General features: G+C 45.8%; 1 protein-coding gene across 6 annotated transcripts in view; it reads left to right on the top strand.

The window, feature by feature from the left end:
- Positions 1-20,485, top strand: part of AKAP9 (A-kinase anchoring protein 9) — a 362,315-nt gene that overhangs the window by 59,885 nt on the left and 281,945 nt on the right. For 5 of the 6 annotated variants that reach the window (XM_089686482.1, XM_089686484.1, XM_089686479.1 and 2 more), the window contains exons 4-5: positions 9,026-9,076; positions 9,518-9,688. In XM_089686482.1, coding sequence (XP_089542608.1) covers positions 9,026-9,076; positions 9,518-9,688 — 222 coding nt within the window. The remainder of the gene's footprint in view (positions 1-9,025; positions 9,077-9,517; positions 9,689-20,485) is intronic. The other variant, XM_089686483.1, reaches the window with a different exon arrangement.

Raw genomic sequence — 20,485 nt, 5'->3', positions numbered from 1 at the left:
TGACTATATAGAGTCACACATGTCGGCATATACACAGCGGTAAATGACAGCAGACTCCCTCCTTCCTCCTCCATGGCCACTATCCAGTTAAACACAATGGGGGTAGGATATTGCATCTTTATTAATAGAGAAAAACAAAACGGAGGGCGCACCGGCCTTGTGCATTACCTTTAAAAATATGTTTATTAAATTAAAAGAAGGTATTCTACTCACAAAAGTACATGAATATAAGCACATCATATGAGACCGCCCTGTCCAATTCGCAATGCGTTTATGAATGGTGATGAGAATGATGGACATCAGAGACTCTGAGGAAGAGGCTAGTCCTCGAAACGCGTCAGATATTTTGGATGTCCATCATTCTCATCACCATTCAGAAACGCAGTGCGAATTGGACAGAGTGGTCTCATCATGTGCTTATATTCATGTACTTTTGTGAGTAGAATACCTTCTTTTAATTTAATAAACATATTTTTAAAGGTAATGCACAAGGCCGGTGCACCCTCTGTTTTGTTTTTCTCTTAGTACTTTTGGACTCCCCGGTTCTTTGAGGGCAGCAAGGCATGTATATTCCAAGACCTTGGTTGTGTGATCCCTATGACAAAGTCCATCCCTAAGTGCACGAGTATTTGGGTTTTCCACTTTCACATCATTGCATCTTTATTGATGGAGGCTTCACCTTCCTGTTGTTCTAAGACGCAAGCTGGAGGGATGTGACACAGCCTTTGACTGGTAGAAATCCTCCCACACCATGTTATTGCCAAAAATAATAAAGAGATTATTTGACATATAGATGTGTATGATGATTTAAAATAGTTTGATATTTTTCTTATACTGCATCCCAAAGGTTTTTTTTTTTTTTTTTACATTTTGAGCATATAACCATCTGTAGGGGACTAGAAGCTCCTCCTCCTTATGTTTCCCCCTGCAGACAGGCTAGGAAAGAGCTGGGTCATGTGACAGCTGTATATCAATTAGGATTTTTTTTTATTTATTTATTAAAATAATTACAGAGCCGTCATCGATATACAGAAAGAGAAGGGATCGTGTAAATTAAAGAGTGTGTGTTAAGTGTCACTTTAACCCCTTCACACAAATGTGCAGCCTCCCGGCTTCTGGGCCTAGACACCGAGCGGCCGCACATTTGCGTTCATGTAACAAAAAACATATGTGCTGAGAGCGCGCGCCCTGCGCGCTCCCAGCACACATGTGAGGTACTCACGGAAAGGTCCCGGTCCGCTCTTTCGATCGGGACCTTTCCCGATCATGTGACCGGCTGTGACGTGACATCACGGCAGCCACATGACATTAAGCCATGCCCCATCCCGCCCACCTCCCGGGTTAATTATTAACCTCTTGCCGTCCGCCTGCTGTTTATAAACGGCAGGGCGGTGGCAGTCCAAGGTCGGGTTGCCGTTCCTAAACGGCACCCGCCTTTTCTAGCTGTGCGCGCTCCCTAGGAGTCACCGCGATCCGGTGTCCGCTGTGTCCTCCGGACACAGTGAAACACCGATCGTCGGACGGGACCTCTGTACGAGGTCCCGGTCATGTGATCACTGATTGGCGAATCAGTGAGCACATGCAAAGTAGTAAGCAAGATGTCACTTGTGACATCATTGCTTACTACGTGTGAAATCTGTGAATGATCACAGAGGTCACATGGTACAAGGCTATTCACAACAGCCTTGTACCATGTGACAAGCTGTGACCAATCACAGCTCACTCAGTATTTCTCAATGACTGCAAGAATGCAGACAGAGAGAAAGAGAAATGATTGCTTTTACATCCTATATGGGTGTAAAAGCAATCAGTGTAAAAAAAAAAAAAAAAAAATCTTCATCACCCCCCACAAGTAGTACAGTGTCACCATGGTGACACTGTACTGCTAGGGTGACAGTATGTAAAAATAAAAAATAAAAATAAAAAATAATATAAAAAAAATAAAATAAAAATGTAAAAAAAATGTTTAAAAATTATAATGTTTGGTTATAAACTAATTTGGATTTTTTTTTTTTACTAAAAAAATAACGGAATAAATTTTGGCCAAGATTTAGGATGAAATATTATTTATTTGCAAAATTTTATAAAAAAAAACACTTTTTTTCAAAATTTTTGGACATTTTCATTTACATAGTAAAAAAAATAAAAATCCCAGCGGTGAATAAATACCACCAAAATAAAGCTTTATCTGTCTCAAAAAAATGGTAAAAAATTCATATGGGTACAGTATTGCATGACCGCGCAATTGTCATTCAAAGTGTGATAGCGCTGAAAGCTGAAAATTGCCCTGGACAGGAAGGGGGTAAAAGTGTCCGGACAGGAAGTGGTTAATGGTATCCCCACGCATCTAGCATTTGCAGCTGCCAGAATGCATGATAACGCAGTATTATGCGGTTTGGTGTGATTTTAAAAATCGTGTTTGCTTCATTTTTGTGCGATTCGCACGCATAGAGCAGCCCATTGAAGTTGCTGGACAGCCCGGAAATGCGACACATGGGAACCTGCTAAAAAAAAAAAACGCATGCTTGGATGCATCTCATAGTGTGAACAGGTGCGGACTGACCATTCGAGCACTCGGGCACTGCTCGAGGGCCCAGGGTCAGTAGGGGGCCCCATAAAATGCTCCTCGTACCTTTTTTTTTTTTTTTTTAATAGGTTTTTTGGGTGTGTTTTGAGTGTGGGCAAGGACTCGGGCCCCATGATCCCCAATTGCCCGGGGGCCCCATGAGTTGTCAGTCCGCCCCTGAGTGTGAACAAGCCCTTTAGCCTGCTCCAGTTTACTATTGCCTTTCCGTGTGACTGAAATGATAAATGCCCCCCTTTGATTCTTTTTAAGTTAATTGCAGAGTGGTACTGACAGTTTTGTAGAGGTCAGCCGGTGACTTCTTTTTCTTGGTTGATGCCAAGCCTTGTCCAAGTCACATGTCCTGTACATTTCTTTTCTCCACAAAAAAGATCTTTTTTGTCAGAATATAGTCTTCCCTGGGGAGAAGCCGAATAGCAATCAAGAGCTCTGCTGCCAGCAAAGTAGAGATAATCAGAGCCAGTTTATCTCTGCAAGAATCGGCCAGCTTGCAGAGTCAGGTGTAATAGACAGAGAACGCCAACTAGGATTTCTGTTGCTAACATTGTTTCCTTTGCAAAAAAACAAACAAAAAAAATTTGATGCAATCTGTGTGTTAAATTTTACTAATTTTCGCCACTAAGTGTGAAGTTTTAGTGTTAGGTAGGTCCTCTGGCAATCTCCAACCTTCACTTCTCTGATTTTGTATTCTCAGTGTCAGGCAGGTAGGGGAGGAGATCACCGGAGAAGCCTCCACAATGCTTCTAAGGATGAAGGCTGATAATTGATGAACAACAACTTTACTTTCCATGCCCCTTTCTTCAGATCAGATCAGCAGCTTGTAAAAGTTTGTCAGGCTGACAGCTGCTGCGGCTGGATGGTGCACCAAGCAGTATATTCAGGGTCAGGGGCGGACTGACAACTCATGGGGCCCCCAGGCAATAGGGGATCATGGGGCCCCTGTGTCCTCCACACCCGAAAAAGCCAATGAAAGGTACCAGGGGCATCTTATGGGGCCCCTTACTGACCCTGGGCCCTCGGGCAGTGCCTGAGTGCTCCAATGGTCAGTCCGCCCCTGTTCAGGGTAGTATGCACCCAGGAGCAAATGCCTGCAATGCAAGTAGTCTGCACAGAGCAAATTTTGATGGATTCATCAGGAACTGGCCAATCCCTTTTTTGTTTTGTTTTTTTGTTTAACAGAGACTGGTTTATTGAGTTTTGGAGAACAATACAAATATAGTTCCATGCAGTACAGAAAAAAGGATAGCTCAAATTAAGCCAATACAGACACATGGAGGGGAAAACAAAAATCTGTGGTCAAGAGAAACTGCAACAAATCCCTGTAGGAAAGAGTGAAAGCTCAGATACGGTTTACCAATTAAGGCATAAACATATTCTTCAGCACAGTAGCTGTCGCCTAATATATTTCCATAAACCGTATGGAAGGAGGAGACCCAGAGGAGAGAAAAAAGAGGGGGAGGAAGAAAAGGGAATGATGAGAAGGAGAAAGCAGAGGAGGGAAAACTGGAAATGAGAAAAAGAAAACAGGAAGAGAGACCATGCATTTGTGGGCAAAGGCCTCAGGCAAACCACCAAAATCAGACATGGGTACCCTCCTATCCCATGAAAAAAAAGTGTGCAAAGAGCAGGAGCCAGATGATGTTTACAGAGAGAGCCCTCTATCTTCCACCCAAGGGTCCTTGAATTTCTGCAATTATCTGGGACAGTTACGGCCCATATGAATCAGTTTGTATAATGGAAGTACCTGATTCACTGTAATTCTCCATTGTAGAACCATCGGTGACTCTGCTGTCTTTCATTTAAACAGAATGACACATCGAAGAGAAAACATTGCAGATGAAAGGAAGCCTCCAGACCATCACCCACACCCTACAGTAGTAAAACCCGATCTAAAGGGACTCGTAGGTCTAGAATGGCATTAGGATCAGCTACCACTCCTTGCCAGAAGTTCTGAATATATGGGCAGAACCAAACCATGTGTAGAAAAGTGCCAACTTCCAATCTACACTCAGGATAGTATTTATCAGCCGTTGGGTAGATAAATGACAGCTGGTGAGGGATATAATAAACATGATGGAGAAATTTCAGCTAAATAAATCTATCCCTAGCCAATATCATCAGAGGTATATATTGTTGTATATCTTTCCCCCAGTCAGCATCAGTAAAATCAGGCAAATCATGCTGCCAAGTGACCTCTGTCGGTTTTTGTTTTTTTTTCCTTATGCAGGCCATAGACTATTATTATTATTATTATTACTACGAGTTTATATAGCGCCAAAGGGTTTGCTCAGCGCTGTACAATAGGGGGGACAATACATGGCACAGTACAACAACAAACAACGTACGAGGGGTAAGAGGGCCCTACTCTTACGAGTTTACAATCTAGGAGGGAGGGGGTAAAGGTACAGTAGGAAGTGGCTGAGGGGGATGAAGTGGTGGGAGGAATGAGGGAGGATGGCCGTTAGGTGAGGGTGGGGTAGGCTTCCCTGAAGAGATGGGTTTTGAGGGAGCGCCTGAATGTGAATAGGGAAGGCGACAGTCTGATGGATTGGGGCAGTGAGTTCCAGAGGATGGGGGAGGACCTGGAGAAGTCCTGCAGTCGTGCATGGGAGGAGGAGACCAGGGAGCAGGATAGAAGGAGGTCCTGTGAGGAGCGAAGGGTACGGGTAGGGTGGTACTTGGTGATCAGGTTGGTGAGGTAGTCAGGGGCAGTGTTGTGAACGGCTTTGTAGGTCAGGGTTAGGAGTTTAAATTTGATGCGTTGGGCAATCGGGAGCCAGTGGAGGGAGAGGCAGAGGGGGGTGGCAGAGGTGGAGTGGGTGGTGAGGTGGATGAGTCTGGCAGCTGAGTTCAGAATGGTCTGGAGCGGGGAGAGCCTGCACTTGGGTAGGCCAGTGAGGAGGGAGTTGCAGTAGTCAAGGCGTGAGATGATGAGGGAGTGTACTAGAAGTTTGGTGGTGTCTGGGGTGAGGAAGGAGCGTATCTTGGCAATGTTGCGAAGATGGAGCCTGCATGTGTTTGTGAGTGATTTGACATGCGGTTGGAGGGAGAGGTCCGCGTTAGGAATGACGCCAAGGACTTTGGCTTGCGGGGCGGGAGTGATAGTGGAGTTGTTGGTGATGATGGATAAGATGGGGGGGGGGGGTGTTGGCAGGGGGAAAGATGAGGAGCTCGGTTTTGGAGAGGTTGAGCTTGAGGAAATCTAGCGACATCCAGTCTGAGATGTCATTTAGGAGGTGAGTGATGCGGGCGGAGATAGTGGGGGTGAGGTGAGGGGTGGAGAGGTAGATTTGGGTGTCGTCAGCATAGAGGTGATAGTTGAAGCCGTGAGATTGTATGAGTTTGCCCAGGGAGGAGGTGTAGATGGAGAAGAGAAGGGGTCCAAGGACAGAGCCTTGGGGGACCCCAACAGAGAGGGGGAGGGAGGGGGAGGTGGCACCATTGTAGGTGACACTGAAGGAGCGTCGGGATAGGTAGGATGAGAACCAAGAGAGAGCAGTATCTCCGATGCCAAGGGAGAGTAGTTTATTAAGGAGGAGGGGGTGGTCAACTGTGTCGAAGGCCGCAGAGAGGTCCAGGAGAAGGAGGACAGAGTAGTCGCCCTTGGCTTTGGCGTTGAGTAGGTCGTTAGTGATTTTGAGGAGGGCAGTTTCAGTGGAGTGTAGGGGACGGAAGCCGGACTGTAGAGGGTCAAGGAGGTTATTGTCTGTAAGGTGGGCGCTTAGGCGATCGTAGACTATGCGTTCAAGGAGCTTGGAGGTGAGTGGCAGCAGGGAGATGGGTCTGAGGTTGTTGGGGTCCGCGGGATCCAGGGAGGGCTTTTTGAGGATGGGGGTGATATGCGCGTGCTTTAGGGGGGAGGGGAATACGCCAGTAGAGAGGGAGAGATTGAAGATGTGGGTGAGGGAGCGGATGAGGGAAGAGGGGGGTGACCGGAGGAGTTGAGAGGGGATAGGGTCCAGGGGGCAGGTAGTGAGGCGGGCTTTTGAGAGGACTTTGGCGACTTCCTCAGTAGTGACAGGGCTGAGGGAGTGCAGTGCGGGGGGGGTTATGGTGGGCGGGGCATTGGGAGAGGAGGGGACGGTTCGTTTATCGGCTGATTTTTTTGTCCGAAAAAACGAAACATCGGTCGTTCTGTTGCCACCAATGATTGCGAAAATCGGCCATTTTTCACAAATTTTCCAGCATGACCAATAAAAGAAATGAGGAGGAACCGTGAAAATCAGCCAATGCCATTGCCCCACTAACAGTGCGAAAATCGGCCGATTATTCTTTCGGATGGAAAATCGGCCGATTATTCTTTCGGATGGAAAATCGGCCGATTATTCTTTCGGATGGAAAATCGGCCGATTATTCTTTCGGATGGAAAATCGGCCGATTATTCTTTCGGATGGAAAATCGGCCGATTATTCTTTCGGATGGAAAATCGGCCGATTATTCTTTCGGATGGAAAATCGGCCGATTATTCTTTCGGAAGGAAAATCGGCCGATAAACGAACCGTCTATGGCCTGCAATAGATCTGCAGGTACAAAGTATCCTGTCCGCATTTTTACAAGGGAGATGCTAGGGTGACCGGTGCAGGAAATTGTGCCCAAATCGGTGTTTGGTCATCTTTAGGGTGTTATTTTGACCACGACTTTAAAGCTGTGTATACACTAGTAGATTTTTTTTAACAAAAATGTATACAACTTCTTATGCAGGCCATAGATGGGGAGAAAAACGGACGATTTTTCTTTAAAAGAACGAAAAATCGGTCGTTCAAGCAGCTGACGTTACCAGGAACGGTAAAAAAAATCGGCCGATTTTCATCCCGTCTACAGCCGCAAAAAGTGTCCCTGCAGAGAGCTCCGCTATTTCTTTGACAGTTCCTTGACATTTATAGCGGTTGCAACAATGTATCTATTTGTATCCATTTAGGATACAGATGTTTTTATTCGGAAACAAATAGATACAATGTTGCAACCGCTATAAATGTCAAGGAACTGTCAAAGAAATAGCGGAGCTCTCTGCAGGGACACTTTTTGCCGGACTGGAATTCTTCTTCTTCATCATCATCCTCTTCATCATCATCCTCTTCTTCTTCATCCTCTTCTTCTTCATCCTCTTCTTCTTCATCTTCATCCTCTTCTTCATCTTCATCCTCTTCTTCTTCATCTTCATCCTCTTCTTCTTCATCCTCTTCTTCTTCATCTTCATCCTCTTCTTCTTCATCTTCATCCTCTTCTTCTTCTTTATCCTCTTCTTCTTCTTCATCCTCTTCTTCTTCCTCTTCATCCTCTTCTTCTTTTTCTCCTTCTTTTTGTCTTCCTCTTGCAGGTCACTGCTCATACGCAGATTGTTTTATCGGTAAAAAGATCGGCCGATTTGCCCATAATTGCCGCGAAAATCGGCCGATCTTATTCCAACTTTACTGATAAAAAAAATCTGCCAAAATACCGAAAAACGGCCGAACAATTAGCCCACTAACGATCCGAAAATCGACCGATTTTATTTTCGGCCAAAAAATCAGCCAATTTTCGACCCATCTATGGCCTGCATTAGTAGTACATTCGACAGCTTGATGAATGTTCAAAATTTCTTTTGATTTTAACATTCCGTTTTGGAAAGAATCTAATTTCCCGACTGCAAACCACATACACTGTTAGAAAACCATTTGAAAAAGAAATTCCATCCTGCTCCATCGAATATTCTTGTCATGCCAATGATGCAAACTGCCTGCAAACATCTTTTGTTGGGCTTCTTCCAGGAACCAGGTCTTCTGCTGTCGTGATTAGCCAGCCAGGGAGTGTCCCGTGTACAGGAGTTAATTCTGGTGCAATTCTTTTGCAATGCAATGCCCCTACTTTACTTGGTGAACTCCCGATGTAAGTTGTCTCAGTCTGCACCGGAACTACATTTTCAGACAAAGTAATAATACCAAATACTTTAAAACATCAGGTTTATTGATATTAAGGATTGATTCTTTAGTAGTTCCAGCTCACTTGGTATCTGCCACCATAAGTAACTACTTTTTTGGCCCATCTCTTTTTTTTCTACAATGCCCCTACCTGCCTACTCACTGTTTCTTCTGTGGCACTGTAACTAGAGCTGCGCATGTGCGGCTGATCGCACAGAATCAGGACGATCCCTGTGTGCTGGGATAAGTGGTCCCTGTGCATGTGCAATGAATATGTTCGAAGACCAGCACACGACCAGGGACCGTTAAGGTGAGTATTCACTTCCACTTGAAGAGGAGATTTGCCCTTACTTTGGAGTGATTTATTCAGACTTCCTGTCCTATCTCTGGAACAGGAACTGTTCTAGCTGGAGTATGGGAACTCTATACTGAATGCAAGTTTATTAGAATGCCTACAGTAAGTGAGATAAAGCATATATTTGGCTGGATCTGTCTTTTTTGTCATGTTTATACACCATCCTTCTGGCTATTGTTTTTATCACAGGTAGTTGACGATTTGCCGCTGACAGCAAACAGCACAGCCCACGCCCCATGGGTACAGTATACGGTCACAAGTGTTTTTATATCACTAACCAGGCATAGTTAACACTCTCTAGAGCTCCAGCATCGCAGGGGTTAAAGGGCGATGAGGCAGACTCTTTTTGGCTGCATACTTTCTGGCCAAACACATGCTACATGCACGCTCTAACCTTTCCTATAGCTCTATGGCTGGTATCTGTTGCATAATGAGGGAAAATGATGCCGTTTTGCTTTGTCAGTTTTTTTCACACGTAGAGAATTTGGTGGAAATGTGTCAGTGCTCTTGAGGCGCAAATTATCTCCACAACAAAGGTGGTTGCCATGGCAGTAAGCTCGCTCAGTGCTGCCGGCTATTTTAATGTGGGTAACTTTGCTAACAGTGCTGGAAAAGCAGCAGCTGCCGTGACTTTGCAGACTTACATGTGCCACTTTCACTAACCAAATTGGATCGATTCAGGAGGAAGAGTTCGAGGTGCGGGAAACGTTCAGCGACCGAGGCACTCAGAGCACCCTTTCGCGGCTCGAGGTGATGGAGGATGAACTGGTCGGGAAGCAGCAAGAAATCGAGGAGTTGAACAGAGAACTGGAAGAGATGAGGGCGGCCTATGGAACGGAGGGATTGCAACAGGTATGCAGATTTAAAGCTATAGATGTTTATATCTGATATAAAAGACACCAGTTAGTGCAGCTGTTCATACTTTAATGCATAATTAAAGCTGAATTCCATGAATTCAGCAACTTTGTAAAAGGTTCAGGCATACCATGGGTTAAGTCCTAATAGCTGTCTGTCACATTGTGGGCTTATCTCTATTATTTCTATGACAGATGTATGGCTCTGCCTGAGGATACACTCCACATTGGAGTCTGTGAGAGGAGAAAAGCACACAGAGTAGCCACTCCCCTCTGCTGCCCATTGACAGAAGCCTTTGCATTTTGTGAAAGAGTTCACACAATACAAAGGCTTCTGTAACTGGGCAGGAGGAGGGAGGGACATGCATAGTAGTTACACTGATTCTGCACTTGAAGGGGCTGAGACCAGCCGAGTCCAGAGTCTGAGCTCCGGAAGCTAGCAGGCAGCTCATTGGTCTTAACTCATTGAGTACCTTCTCTTTTTACAAAGTTACTGAATTCCTGCAATTTAGATTTAAATGTGGTTTTTTTTTTTTTTTTTTTTTAATAAATTCCAGTAGTGTATGTACCTAAATGTGACCTGGTATCAGTCTCTTACATTCTCTGTACAGCAGGGCAAATGTGTGAGAGGACAAAGCAACACAAGGAGCCAATCAATGCATGTGCTGATATGAAGCATGCTCATAGGAGAAGGTGACAGAGAGATTAGCTCATCGCTGTGCTGTTTTTTCATTTTACTGTCCTTTCACATGCTGGAGGCAGGTCGAGGTTTACCTGGGCTCAGAAGAAGATGGTTGAATGATGCTAGCCATCAGACTGGATACATATAGCTGCAGAAAAAAGTTCTGCAGGAGGGAATTTCTGGATTGAAGCAGAATATTGCAGAAAAAGCTGTGGTGTTTTTTTGTTTTTTGGGGGTTTTTTTCGGTCATTTATTTATGTATTAGTATTTTTAGCTGCCGTTCAACTTTGGGCTTATATTTCTCTTTTATTCATTGGAGGACACAGCTCTGCTTTAGATACCACCAACCGGAGATTTGGCTACCAGAAGGGGTTGCCAGTTGGTGATTATATAAAGCAGAGCTGTGTCCTCCAATGAACAAAAGAGGAAAATATTTTTTTTAGTGAGTACAAAAGAAGATTTTTTTTATCTTAGTGTGTTGCCTCACTATTGACACAGTGTCTCCTTGTCCAGAATGGTACATTCTGGTTTAGTTGTGTTTGCATATAGTGTGCAATAAATTGCAGTTACCTGCTTGTTCACAATCCCCTGAGCATGCACAGCTTAGTTCAGAATCAGGCACACTGCCTGTGTGCTGGGATGACTGCATTCCTGCTCATGTGCAGGAGTGACGTCATCCCGTGCCAGCCAATTAAGATGACCAAAGCCTGGCACCCAGAAGAAGCCGGGAGAAGATGCCGGCTCTGGAGAGGTGATCTCATGGGCGTCAAACTATTAGAATGAAGGTAATTATATTTGCCTTTAATTATGCTTTATAGTCTAATATAAAACAAGGTTCCTGTGTGAGAAGCCTCGATAAAAGCTGCATACTTCTTTATGGTCACTACAGATGAATGGTGCTTTGTTTTTGTTGTGGTCTGTGTCTTTTGTTGCTGAGATTTTCTTACATCCTGTTGTATCATATATAAATGGCAATATAAATTAACCCTTCTCTGCTTTATTTAAAGCTTTAAAAAAGTGGCTGGAGTCCTGCTTAAAGAGAAGCTTCAGTCACTTTTGAAAAAATTTAATAGCAGCTACAAAAACTAGAGGAGAGAGAGGTGTGCCAGACTAAGTGTAGTATAAAAGTCAGTTTATTGCACACAAAATAAAAACACTCACAGGAGGTAGAGATATATCGTGCATCAATGATATATAGGGAGGCCGTTATTCGGGTGTGATCTCATCAGCAGGATGGATGGAGTTCCAGGGACCACAGCTATTGCACTGGCTGGTACTCCTTGGTCATTCCCATGGGAGGCGTGAGGAGGGCGGGTGGATGTCCAGGGGTCCGCGGTGCATGTGTGAGCCGGGTCTCCTGGCCGGTGTGTTTCGCCTCCAGCCAGCATGAGCTGTGTTCCGTAGGAGGGAAGAACCAGCCTGGAGCGCAACCAAGATGGCCACCGAGCGGAAGTGACATCAGGACGTAGTGTGGAGCCGCAGGAAGGGGGCGGTGACTCGTTTCAGAGCATTCAGCTCTTTCATCAGACCTCTGAGGTGGACCCACCTTAGGTGGACCCGCCGCGGTGATTTCTCCGGGTGTGGGAGGGGGTACCTGTCCCCACCCCTCCAAAAAAAAAATTTATTCCACGTGTTGCAGAGGAGGGTGAGAGGAGGAGGAAGAGTGGAACCTCCCCTTTTGGGTGAAGTTGTGTTTTAAAGCCGAATCTGGGCACAATAAGCTTGTATCAGAGTTAAAATTGTTAACACTCCTTTGCCTCAAAAGCCGCCCCCCAGCGTGTACACATTCTTCTACATAATGCAGATCTTCCTGTTTACATGCTGGAATTAGTTTCAACTTCCACTGTACTACCGGGCTGCCTGGATCTAAGTGCTGTAGGTCCTGTTTCCCCAGTGCTTTGGTCGTATCGCCACTAGAGATGAGCGAATCGAACCTGGCGAAGTGGAATTCGTTTCGAATATCAGGAAAAATTTGATTCGCATCGAATCCGAATTTTAGCAAACTTCGGGTGCACGAATCGAATTTTTCCCGATCAGCCGGCAAAAGTGTCACTGCAGAGAGCTCCGCTATTTCTGACAGTTCTGACAGTTCATTTACAGCGGTTGAAACATTGTATCTATTTGTTTCCATTTAGGATACAGATGTTTTTATTCGGAAATAAATAGATACAATGTTTCAACCGCTGTAAATGTGAAGGAACTGTCAGAGAACTGTCAGAAATAGCGGAGCTCTCTGCAGATACACTTTTTGCTGTACTGGAATACTTCTTCTTTTCATTCTTCTTCTTCTTTTCATTCTTCTTCTTCTTTTCATTCTTCTTCTTCTTCTTTTCATTCTTCTTCTTCTTCTTCTTCTTTTCATTCTTCTTCTTCTTCTTCTTCTTTTCATTCTTCTTCTTCTTTTCATTCTTCTTCTTCTTTTCATTCTTCTTCTTCTTCTTCTTCTTCTTCTTTTCATTCTTCTTCTTCTTCTTTTCATTCTTCTTCTTCTTCTTCTTTTCATTCTTCTTCTTCTTCTTCTTTTCATTCTTCTTCTTCTTCTTCTTTTCATTCTTCTTCTTCTTCTTCTTTTCATTCTTCTTCTTCTTCTTCTTTTCATTCTTCTTCTTCTTCTTCTTTTCATTCTTCTTCTTCTTCTTCTTTTCATTCTTCTTCTTCTTCTTCTTTTCATTCTTCTTCTTCTTCTTCTTTTCATTCTTCTTCTTCTTTTCATTCTTCTTCTTCTTTTCATTCTTCTTCTTCTTCTTCTTCTTCTTCTTTTCATTCTTCTTCTTCTTTTCATTCTTCTTCTTCTTTTCATTCTTCTTCTTCTTCTTCTTCTTCTTTTCATTCTTCTTCTTCTTCTTCTTTTCATTCTTCTTCTTCTTCTTCTTTTCATTCTTCTTCTTCTTCGTCTTCTTTTCATTCTTCTTCTTCTTCGTCTTCTTTTCATTCTTCTTCTTCTTCGTCTTCTTTTCATTCTTCTTCTTCTTCGTCTTCTTTTCATTCTTCTTCTTCTTCGTCTTCTTTTCATTCTTCTTCTTCTTCGTCTTCTTTTCATTCTTCTTCTTCTTCGTCTTCTTTTCATTCTTCTTCTTCTTCGTCTTCTTTTCATTCTTCTTCTTCTTCGTCTTCTTTTCATTCTTCTTCTTCTTCTTTTCCGTCTTCTTTTCCGTCTTCTTCTTCTTCTTTTCCGCCTTCTTTTCCTTCTTCTTCTTTTCCTTCTTCTTCTTTTCCTTCTTCTTCTTTTCCTTCTTCTTCTTTTCATTCTTCTTCTTCTGCTTTTCCTTCTTCGTCGTGCCCCGTGACTGCCCAAATGAGTGAAGTGTGCGGTGATTCTAAGATCGACGGCACTCATCTGCATGTCATACTGACTGACAGTATTATTTCTCTTCCCCAGCAGACTCCAAGGGCATTTAAATTAAAGGTACAGTGTTCTGCACTAATATAAAGGCTCTCTGAAGCCTAGAAATCCTTTTAATAAGTTAAATTTGCGGCAAATAAATTCGCATCGAATCGAATTTCTCCCGCAAATTCGGCGAATCAGCCGAATCGAATTTTTGAATAATTCGCTCATCTCTAATCGCCACCTCCATTTCCTCCAGGCCATTCACAAAACACACCGCTCCATACAGCCTCAGTGTTTGGGTCTGAGAGACCTGCAGCGCTTTTCCGAGGAGCCTGGAAGTACAGCGGGCGCTCTACTAATCCTGGAATGTAATCCAGAAGACTTTGTGAGATGTAGAAGAACATGTACATGGTGGAAGGTAGCTTTTAGAGGCAAAGGAACATTAACAAATTTAACCCTGGAACGCTTATTGTGCCCAAAGGTTATGCATATTTAAACACAAGAACAAAAATGTAATCTATTGCAGCTTATCATTCCATAGATGTGGTGGCTACATTAGTATCTTTTTTTCAGTCTCTTTATTTTCACCTGGAAATCCTAGAGAAACACTCTTCCTGTCTCTGGGTGGCTACTGTATCTGTGGAGGGTGTCATGGTTGTCACCCAGGCTGGCCATTAAACATGTCTTTCACTCTCCCTTCGCCATTCATTGGGGGGTGGGGGGGGATTAGTAGTTTACAGGAGGAAGATGACATTATTTTTGTTGTCTTTTTAGCTCACAGAAAGTGACAAGGAGACTGCATTTTGGGCAAGATCAACATGTGTTTTCTGTACTTGCTGAAAATGTTCTCACCTGAACACTGAAAAACCAAGGTAACCCATAGATGAGTCGTTTTTTGTTTTTTTTGTTTTTTTTTTATTCAGCCAGCGGGTTAAATGAAAAAAACTGACTCGATTCCCCCATCCACACACTTGATGTGAACGGGGAAATCCTCCAAGCTGAACTATTGTATCCTGAAAGTGGAGACTATAACCTGCAGCACTGACGGGAAATTGTCTGATCAGGGAAAATCTGACAAGGTGGTTGTACAGAAATCGATTGGTAGATCGATTTCTGTACAGCCTCCCTGCCCAAACATGGTTCGAAATTTGACCAATTCCTCCTTAACCAGCTACATTTCGATCAATGTATGTCCAGCTTAATACAGCCACCACTAGAGATGAGCGAATCGAAGTATCCGAAGTGGAATTCGAGTCGAATATCGGAAAAATTTCGATTCGTGCCGAATCCGAAAAACAGCCTAATTCGGACGCGCGAATCGAAATTTTTCAGAAAATGGCGGCTGACATGTGCGGCGACGGAGCGGGGATGTCGGGGAAGGCGCGCAGACAAGGCGCGCTGCCCCATAATGCATTCCTCAACGACATGTGATCGCATCAGCCAATCAGCAGCCAGCCAGCCAGCACTGTGTAATGGTCGAGGTATATATAGCGGCCATTTTGGAAATCTTCATTTGCCTGCAGTCATTGAACAGAGGCAGACCGCTCTGTACTAGGGACAGGGACAGAGTTAGGGCCACAGAAACGAGAATTGGGGACAGAGAGAAGTTACTTAGGGACAGAGAACCATTACTCAGGGACACAGACTTGTTAATGAGGGCCACAGAATCGTTATTTAGGGACAAAGAAACGCTAGTTAGGGCCACAGAATTCATACTCAGGGACAGACAGAATTTTCACTCAGTGCCAGAGAATTGTTACTTAGGGCCACAGAAACGTTATTAGGGCCACAGAATTTTTACTCAGGGACAGACAGAATTGTTACTGAGTGCCAGAGAATTGTTACTCAGGGACAGACAGAATTGTTACTGAGTGCCAGAGAATTCTTACTCAGGGCCACAGAATTCATACTCAGGGACAGACAGAATTGTTACTCAGGGACAGACAGAATTGTTACTGAGTGCCAGAGAATTGTTACTCAGGGACAGACAGAATTGTTACTGAGTGCCAGAGAATTGTTACTCAGGGACAGACAGAATTGTTACTGAGTGCCAGAGAATTGTTACTCAGGGACAGACAGAATTGTTACTGAGTGCCAGAGAATTGTTACTCGCACAGACACAAAATTGTTACTTGCACAGACACAGAATTGTTACTCGCACAGACAGAATTGTTACTCAGGGCCACAGAATTCATACTCAGGGACAGACAGAATTGTTACTGAGTGCCAGAGAATTGTTACTCAGGGACAGACAGAATTGTTACTGAGTGCCAGAGAATTGTTACTCAGGGACAGACAGAATTGTTACTGAGTGCCAGAGAATTGTTACTCAGGGACAGACAGAATTGTTACTGAGTGCCAGAGAATTGTTACTCGCACAGACACAAAATTGTTACTTGCACAGACACAGAATTGTTACTCGCACAGACACAGAATTGTTACTCAGGGCCACAGAATTCATACTCAGGGACAGACAGAATTGTTACTGAGTGCCAGAGAATTGTTACTCAGGGACAGACAGAATTGTTACTGAGTGCCAGAGAATTGTTACTCAGGGACAGACAGAATTGTTACTGAGTGCCAGAGAATTGTTACTCGCACAGACACAAAATTGTTACTTGCACAGACACAGAATTGTTACTCGCACAGACACAGAATTGTTACTCAGGGCCACAGAATTCATACTCAGGGACAGACAGAATTGTTACTGAGTGCCAGAGAATTGTTACTCAGGGACAGACAGAATTGTTACTGAGTGCCAGAGAATTGTTACTCAGGGACAGACAGAATTGTTACTGAGTGCCAGAGAATTGTTACTCGCACAGACACAAAATTGTTACTTGCACAGACACAGAATTGTTACTCGCACAGACACAGAATTGTTACTCAGGGCCACAGAATTCATACTCAGGGACAGACAGAATTGTTACTGTGTGCCAGAGAATTGTTACTCAGGGACAGACAGAATTGTTACTGAGTGCCAGAGAATTCTTACTCAGGGACAGACAGAATTGTTACTGAGTGCCAGAGAATTGTTACTCGCACAGACACAAAATTGTTACTTGCACAGACACAGAATTGTTACTCGCACAGACACAGAATTGTTACTCAGGGCCACAGAATTCATACTCAGGGACAGACAGAATTGTTACTGAGTGCCAGAGAATTGTTACTCAGGGACAGACAGAATTGTTACTGAGTGCCAGAGAATTGTTACTCAGGGACAGACAGAATTGTTACTGAGTGCCAGAGAATTGTTACTTGCACAGACACAAAATTGTTACTTGCACAGACACAGAATTGTTACTCGCACAGACACAGAATTGTTACTCAGGGCCACAGAATTCATACTCAGGGACAGACAGAATTGTTACTGAGTGCCAGAGAATTGTTACTCAGGGACAGACAGAATTGTTACTGAGTGCCAGAGAATTGTTACTCGCACAGACACAAAATTGTTACTTGCACAGACACAGAATTGTTACTCGCACAGACACAGAATTGTTACTCGCACAGACACAGAATTGTTACTCAGGGCCACAGAATTCATACTCAGGGACAGACAGAATTGTTACTGAGTGCCAGAGAATTGTTACTCAGGGACACCTAATCGTTGAATTAAATAGTATGTCAGACAACATGCAGAGGAGTGGCAGAGGAGGCAATGTTTTAGGAGCGAGCAGACGTGGCAGCAGAGGAAGGGGTCGAGGCAGCAGTATTCGCAGCCAGAGGCCAGTGCTCCCGGTGTCATCCAGCGGTCGTGTCTCCACCGACAACCCTGCCGTCATTGATTGGTTGGCTCGGTCGTCTTCCTCTTCCCAGGTCACCTCTGACACCTACAGCCAACGGTCGGTGGGTACGTCAGACACAACCGTTAGTTGGCATGGCCCGGGACCAAGCCCACTGAAATCACGTGTCCTCTACCTGCCCCTGTCCTTTGCTGTTCCCTCACCAAGCGAAGTATCGCATGCTGTGGGCTCAGCCCCACTGTACAGTGAGGAAGAGCTAACAGAGGGCGGTCAGGAACGGGGGGAGACATCGGCCTTTTCAGCAGCCAAGCGAACAAGTACTGGCGAGGAGAGTGGCTCGGTAGCCGGTCTAGAGACAGGTCTGTCTCCTGACCCAGACGCAGCCGAGGGGGCTAGTAGTGAGGCGGAGACCCTACTTGATGATGAGGAGGTTGATCGCACTTGGCAGCCTCGTCGTCATCAGGCAATTTCTTCCGCATCATCAGGAGAAGAGGGTGGCAGCTTGGCAGCGAGCAAAACAGTCGGTGGGTTGCCCAGGAGACAGCAGCAGGGTCGCATCAGTGTCAGTGGAGCCAAACGTCCACGGAGTAGAGCACCAGCTCCACTGCAGCCTACCACCACGGCCAGTAGTGGTGCCGGTGCGCACGGAGGAAGTAGCAGTCAGCCAGTGAAGAGTAGCGGGGGCAAAGTTTCCTACTCGGTGGTGTGGCAATTTTTCCTCAAGCCGCCCGAGGAAGTAAACGTAGCCGTATGTCGACTATGTGGCCAGAAATGCAAGCGTGGCCAGGGGGCCCATGTTGGGACTACAGCGTTGCGTCAGCATATGCAGCGTCACCATTCGGTGGCCTGGGAAAACCGTGATAAACATACGGCGGTTCTGCCTACCCCAGCCCCCGCTCCATCACCCGCTCCGTTACTTGCTCCGTCACCCGACGTCGTCAATCGCCCTCTATCAGCCAGTCAAGGCTCCAACACCTCTGCTGAGGGGAGTTGTCGCTCATTGGCATCTTCCGCTCGTTCAGATGCTCCTTCTCCTGCTACTCCTCTTCTCGGATTCCGTCAACAGTCTTTCTTGGAATCCGTATCCAAGAGACAACAGTTTGCGAGCACGCACCCGACGGTGCAAAAGCTGAACGTCCTCCTGTCCAAGTTGCTGGTGCTGCAGTCCCTCCCTTTCCAACTGGTGGACTCAGCACCTTTCCGAGAAATGATGGCTTGTGCCGCGCCGCGGTGGAGAGTGCCAAGCCGTCATTTCTTTGCCCAAAAGGCAGTGCCAGCCCTGCATTCACATGTAGAAGAGATGGTGGGCCAGTCTTTGAGCATGTCGGTCTCTGCCAAAGTGCACGGCAGCGCCGACGTGTGGAGCTGTAACTACGGTCAGGGACAGTACATGTCATTTACGGCCCACTGGGTGAACGTGGTGCCGGCACAGCCGCACCAGCAACTTGGACAGGTCACGACGCTTTTGCCTCCACGTTTGCACGTCCTTGGTCCAGCAAGCATGTCCGCCTCTACCACCTCTTTTTCCGCCGTGTCCTCAGCCGCCACCCCCGTGCCAAGTCCCATTACCCGACCGGCATATCACATGTGCAGGGCGCAACGGTGTCACGCTGTGCTGCACCTGGTATGCCTTGGCGAACGTAGTCACACAGGGGAGGAACTGCTGAGTGTAATGAACAGAGAAATCGACAGATGGCTGTCTCCGCGCAAACTAAAAATCGGAACCATGTTGACTGACAACGGAAAGAACATGGTGTCTGCTCTGCGTCAAGGAAGGTTGTGCCATGCGCCATGCATGGCTCACGTGTTCAATCTGGTTGTCAAGCGGTTCCTAAAATCCACCATCCCACTGCAAGACATCCTTAAAATGTCACGTAAACTGTGCATGCATTTCAGCCATTCCTACACCGCAAAGAACACCCTCATTGAGCTGCAGCGGCAGAACGGAATTCCACAGCATCGCCTGATCTGCGACGTTGCAACAAGGTGGAATTCAACCCTACACATGTTAGACCGCCTTTACGAGCAGCGAAAGGCCATCACCGATTTCCTGATGTTACAAGCGGATAAAGGTACTCCCCTGTGTAACTTAGATGTCAGCCATTGGCAGCTCATGCGTGACACCTGCCGCTTGCTCAGGCCCTTTGAGGAGGCCACGCTATTCGTGAGTCGGCAGGACTATGGGATGAACGACGTCATTCCTCTGTTGCACGTCCTGGAACAAATGCTGTTAACAATGGCTGGTCAGGGTGCGGTAGACGTGGCGCACAGATCTCAACGCCACATGACCCCTGTGGGGGCAGGACAGGAAGAAGAGGAGGAGGTAGAGGAGGACATTTGTGCTCAGGAATTATTGAGTGAAATGGGTGGTTTTTCCACTCAGCGGACAGGAGTGGAGGAGCAGGAGCATCTGGTAGAGGAGGAGGAGGAGGAGACAGAGGACCCAGACGCACCGTGGCAGTATGCTGTGGAGATGGAGGCAGGGAGTCCCTCGCATTCCTTGGCACAAATGGCCCATAGCATGCTCGGTTGCTTGCGTAGCGACAGCCGAATAATAACCATCAGACAGAGGGATGACTTTTGGCTGTCCACCTTGTTGGACCCTCGCTACCGGTCCAAAATGGTGGCCTTTTTCACACCTGCTGAGAGGGAGGCCAAAATTACGTACTATAAAAACCACCTATGTAGTCAGTTGGTCTCTGCCTTTGTGCGCCAACGTCCATCCTCAGACACTGTGGGCCCTGTGCGCTCGCGTTCCGCTGGCATGGCAGCAGGGGAGGGGTGGGGTGGTAGGAGCAGTGGCAGCTCCACCAGCAGTGGCTGCCTCAGTCTGCAGTCGATGATGAGTAGCTTTCTTCACCAGCGCAGTGAGGAAACTACTAACCAGCCGCAGCAGCAGCAGCAGCATCAGGTGGACCTGGAGCAGGAGCTCAAACAACAGGCTTGGGCCTACTTGGACAGCACCCTGCCAACCGAGGTAGACAATCCCCTTGACTACTGGGCAACGAAACTTGACCTTTGGCCCCAACTAGCTGA

The sequence above is a fragment of the Staurois parvus genome, unplaced genomic scaffold, assembly GCF_062004578.1.
Source record: "Staurois parvus isolate SC_StPar_1 unplaced genomic scaffold, SC_StPar_1.0 ptg000400l, whole genome shotgun sequence".
Taxonomy (NCBI): domain Eukaryota; kingdom Metazoa; phylum Chordata; class Amphibia; order Anura; family Ranidae; genus Staurois; species Staurois parvus.
The sequence above is the reverse complement of the archived record's forward strand: the minus strand, read 5'-3'. Positions and strand labels throughout refer to the sequence as shown.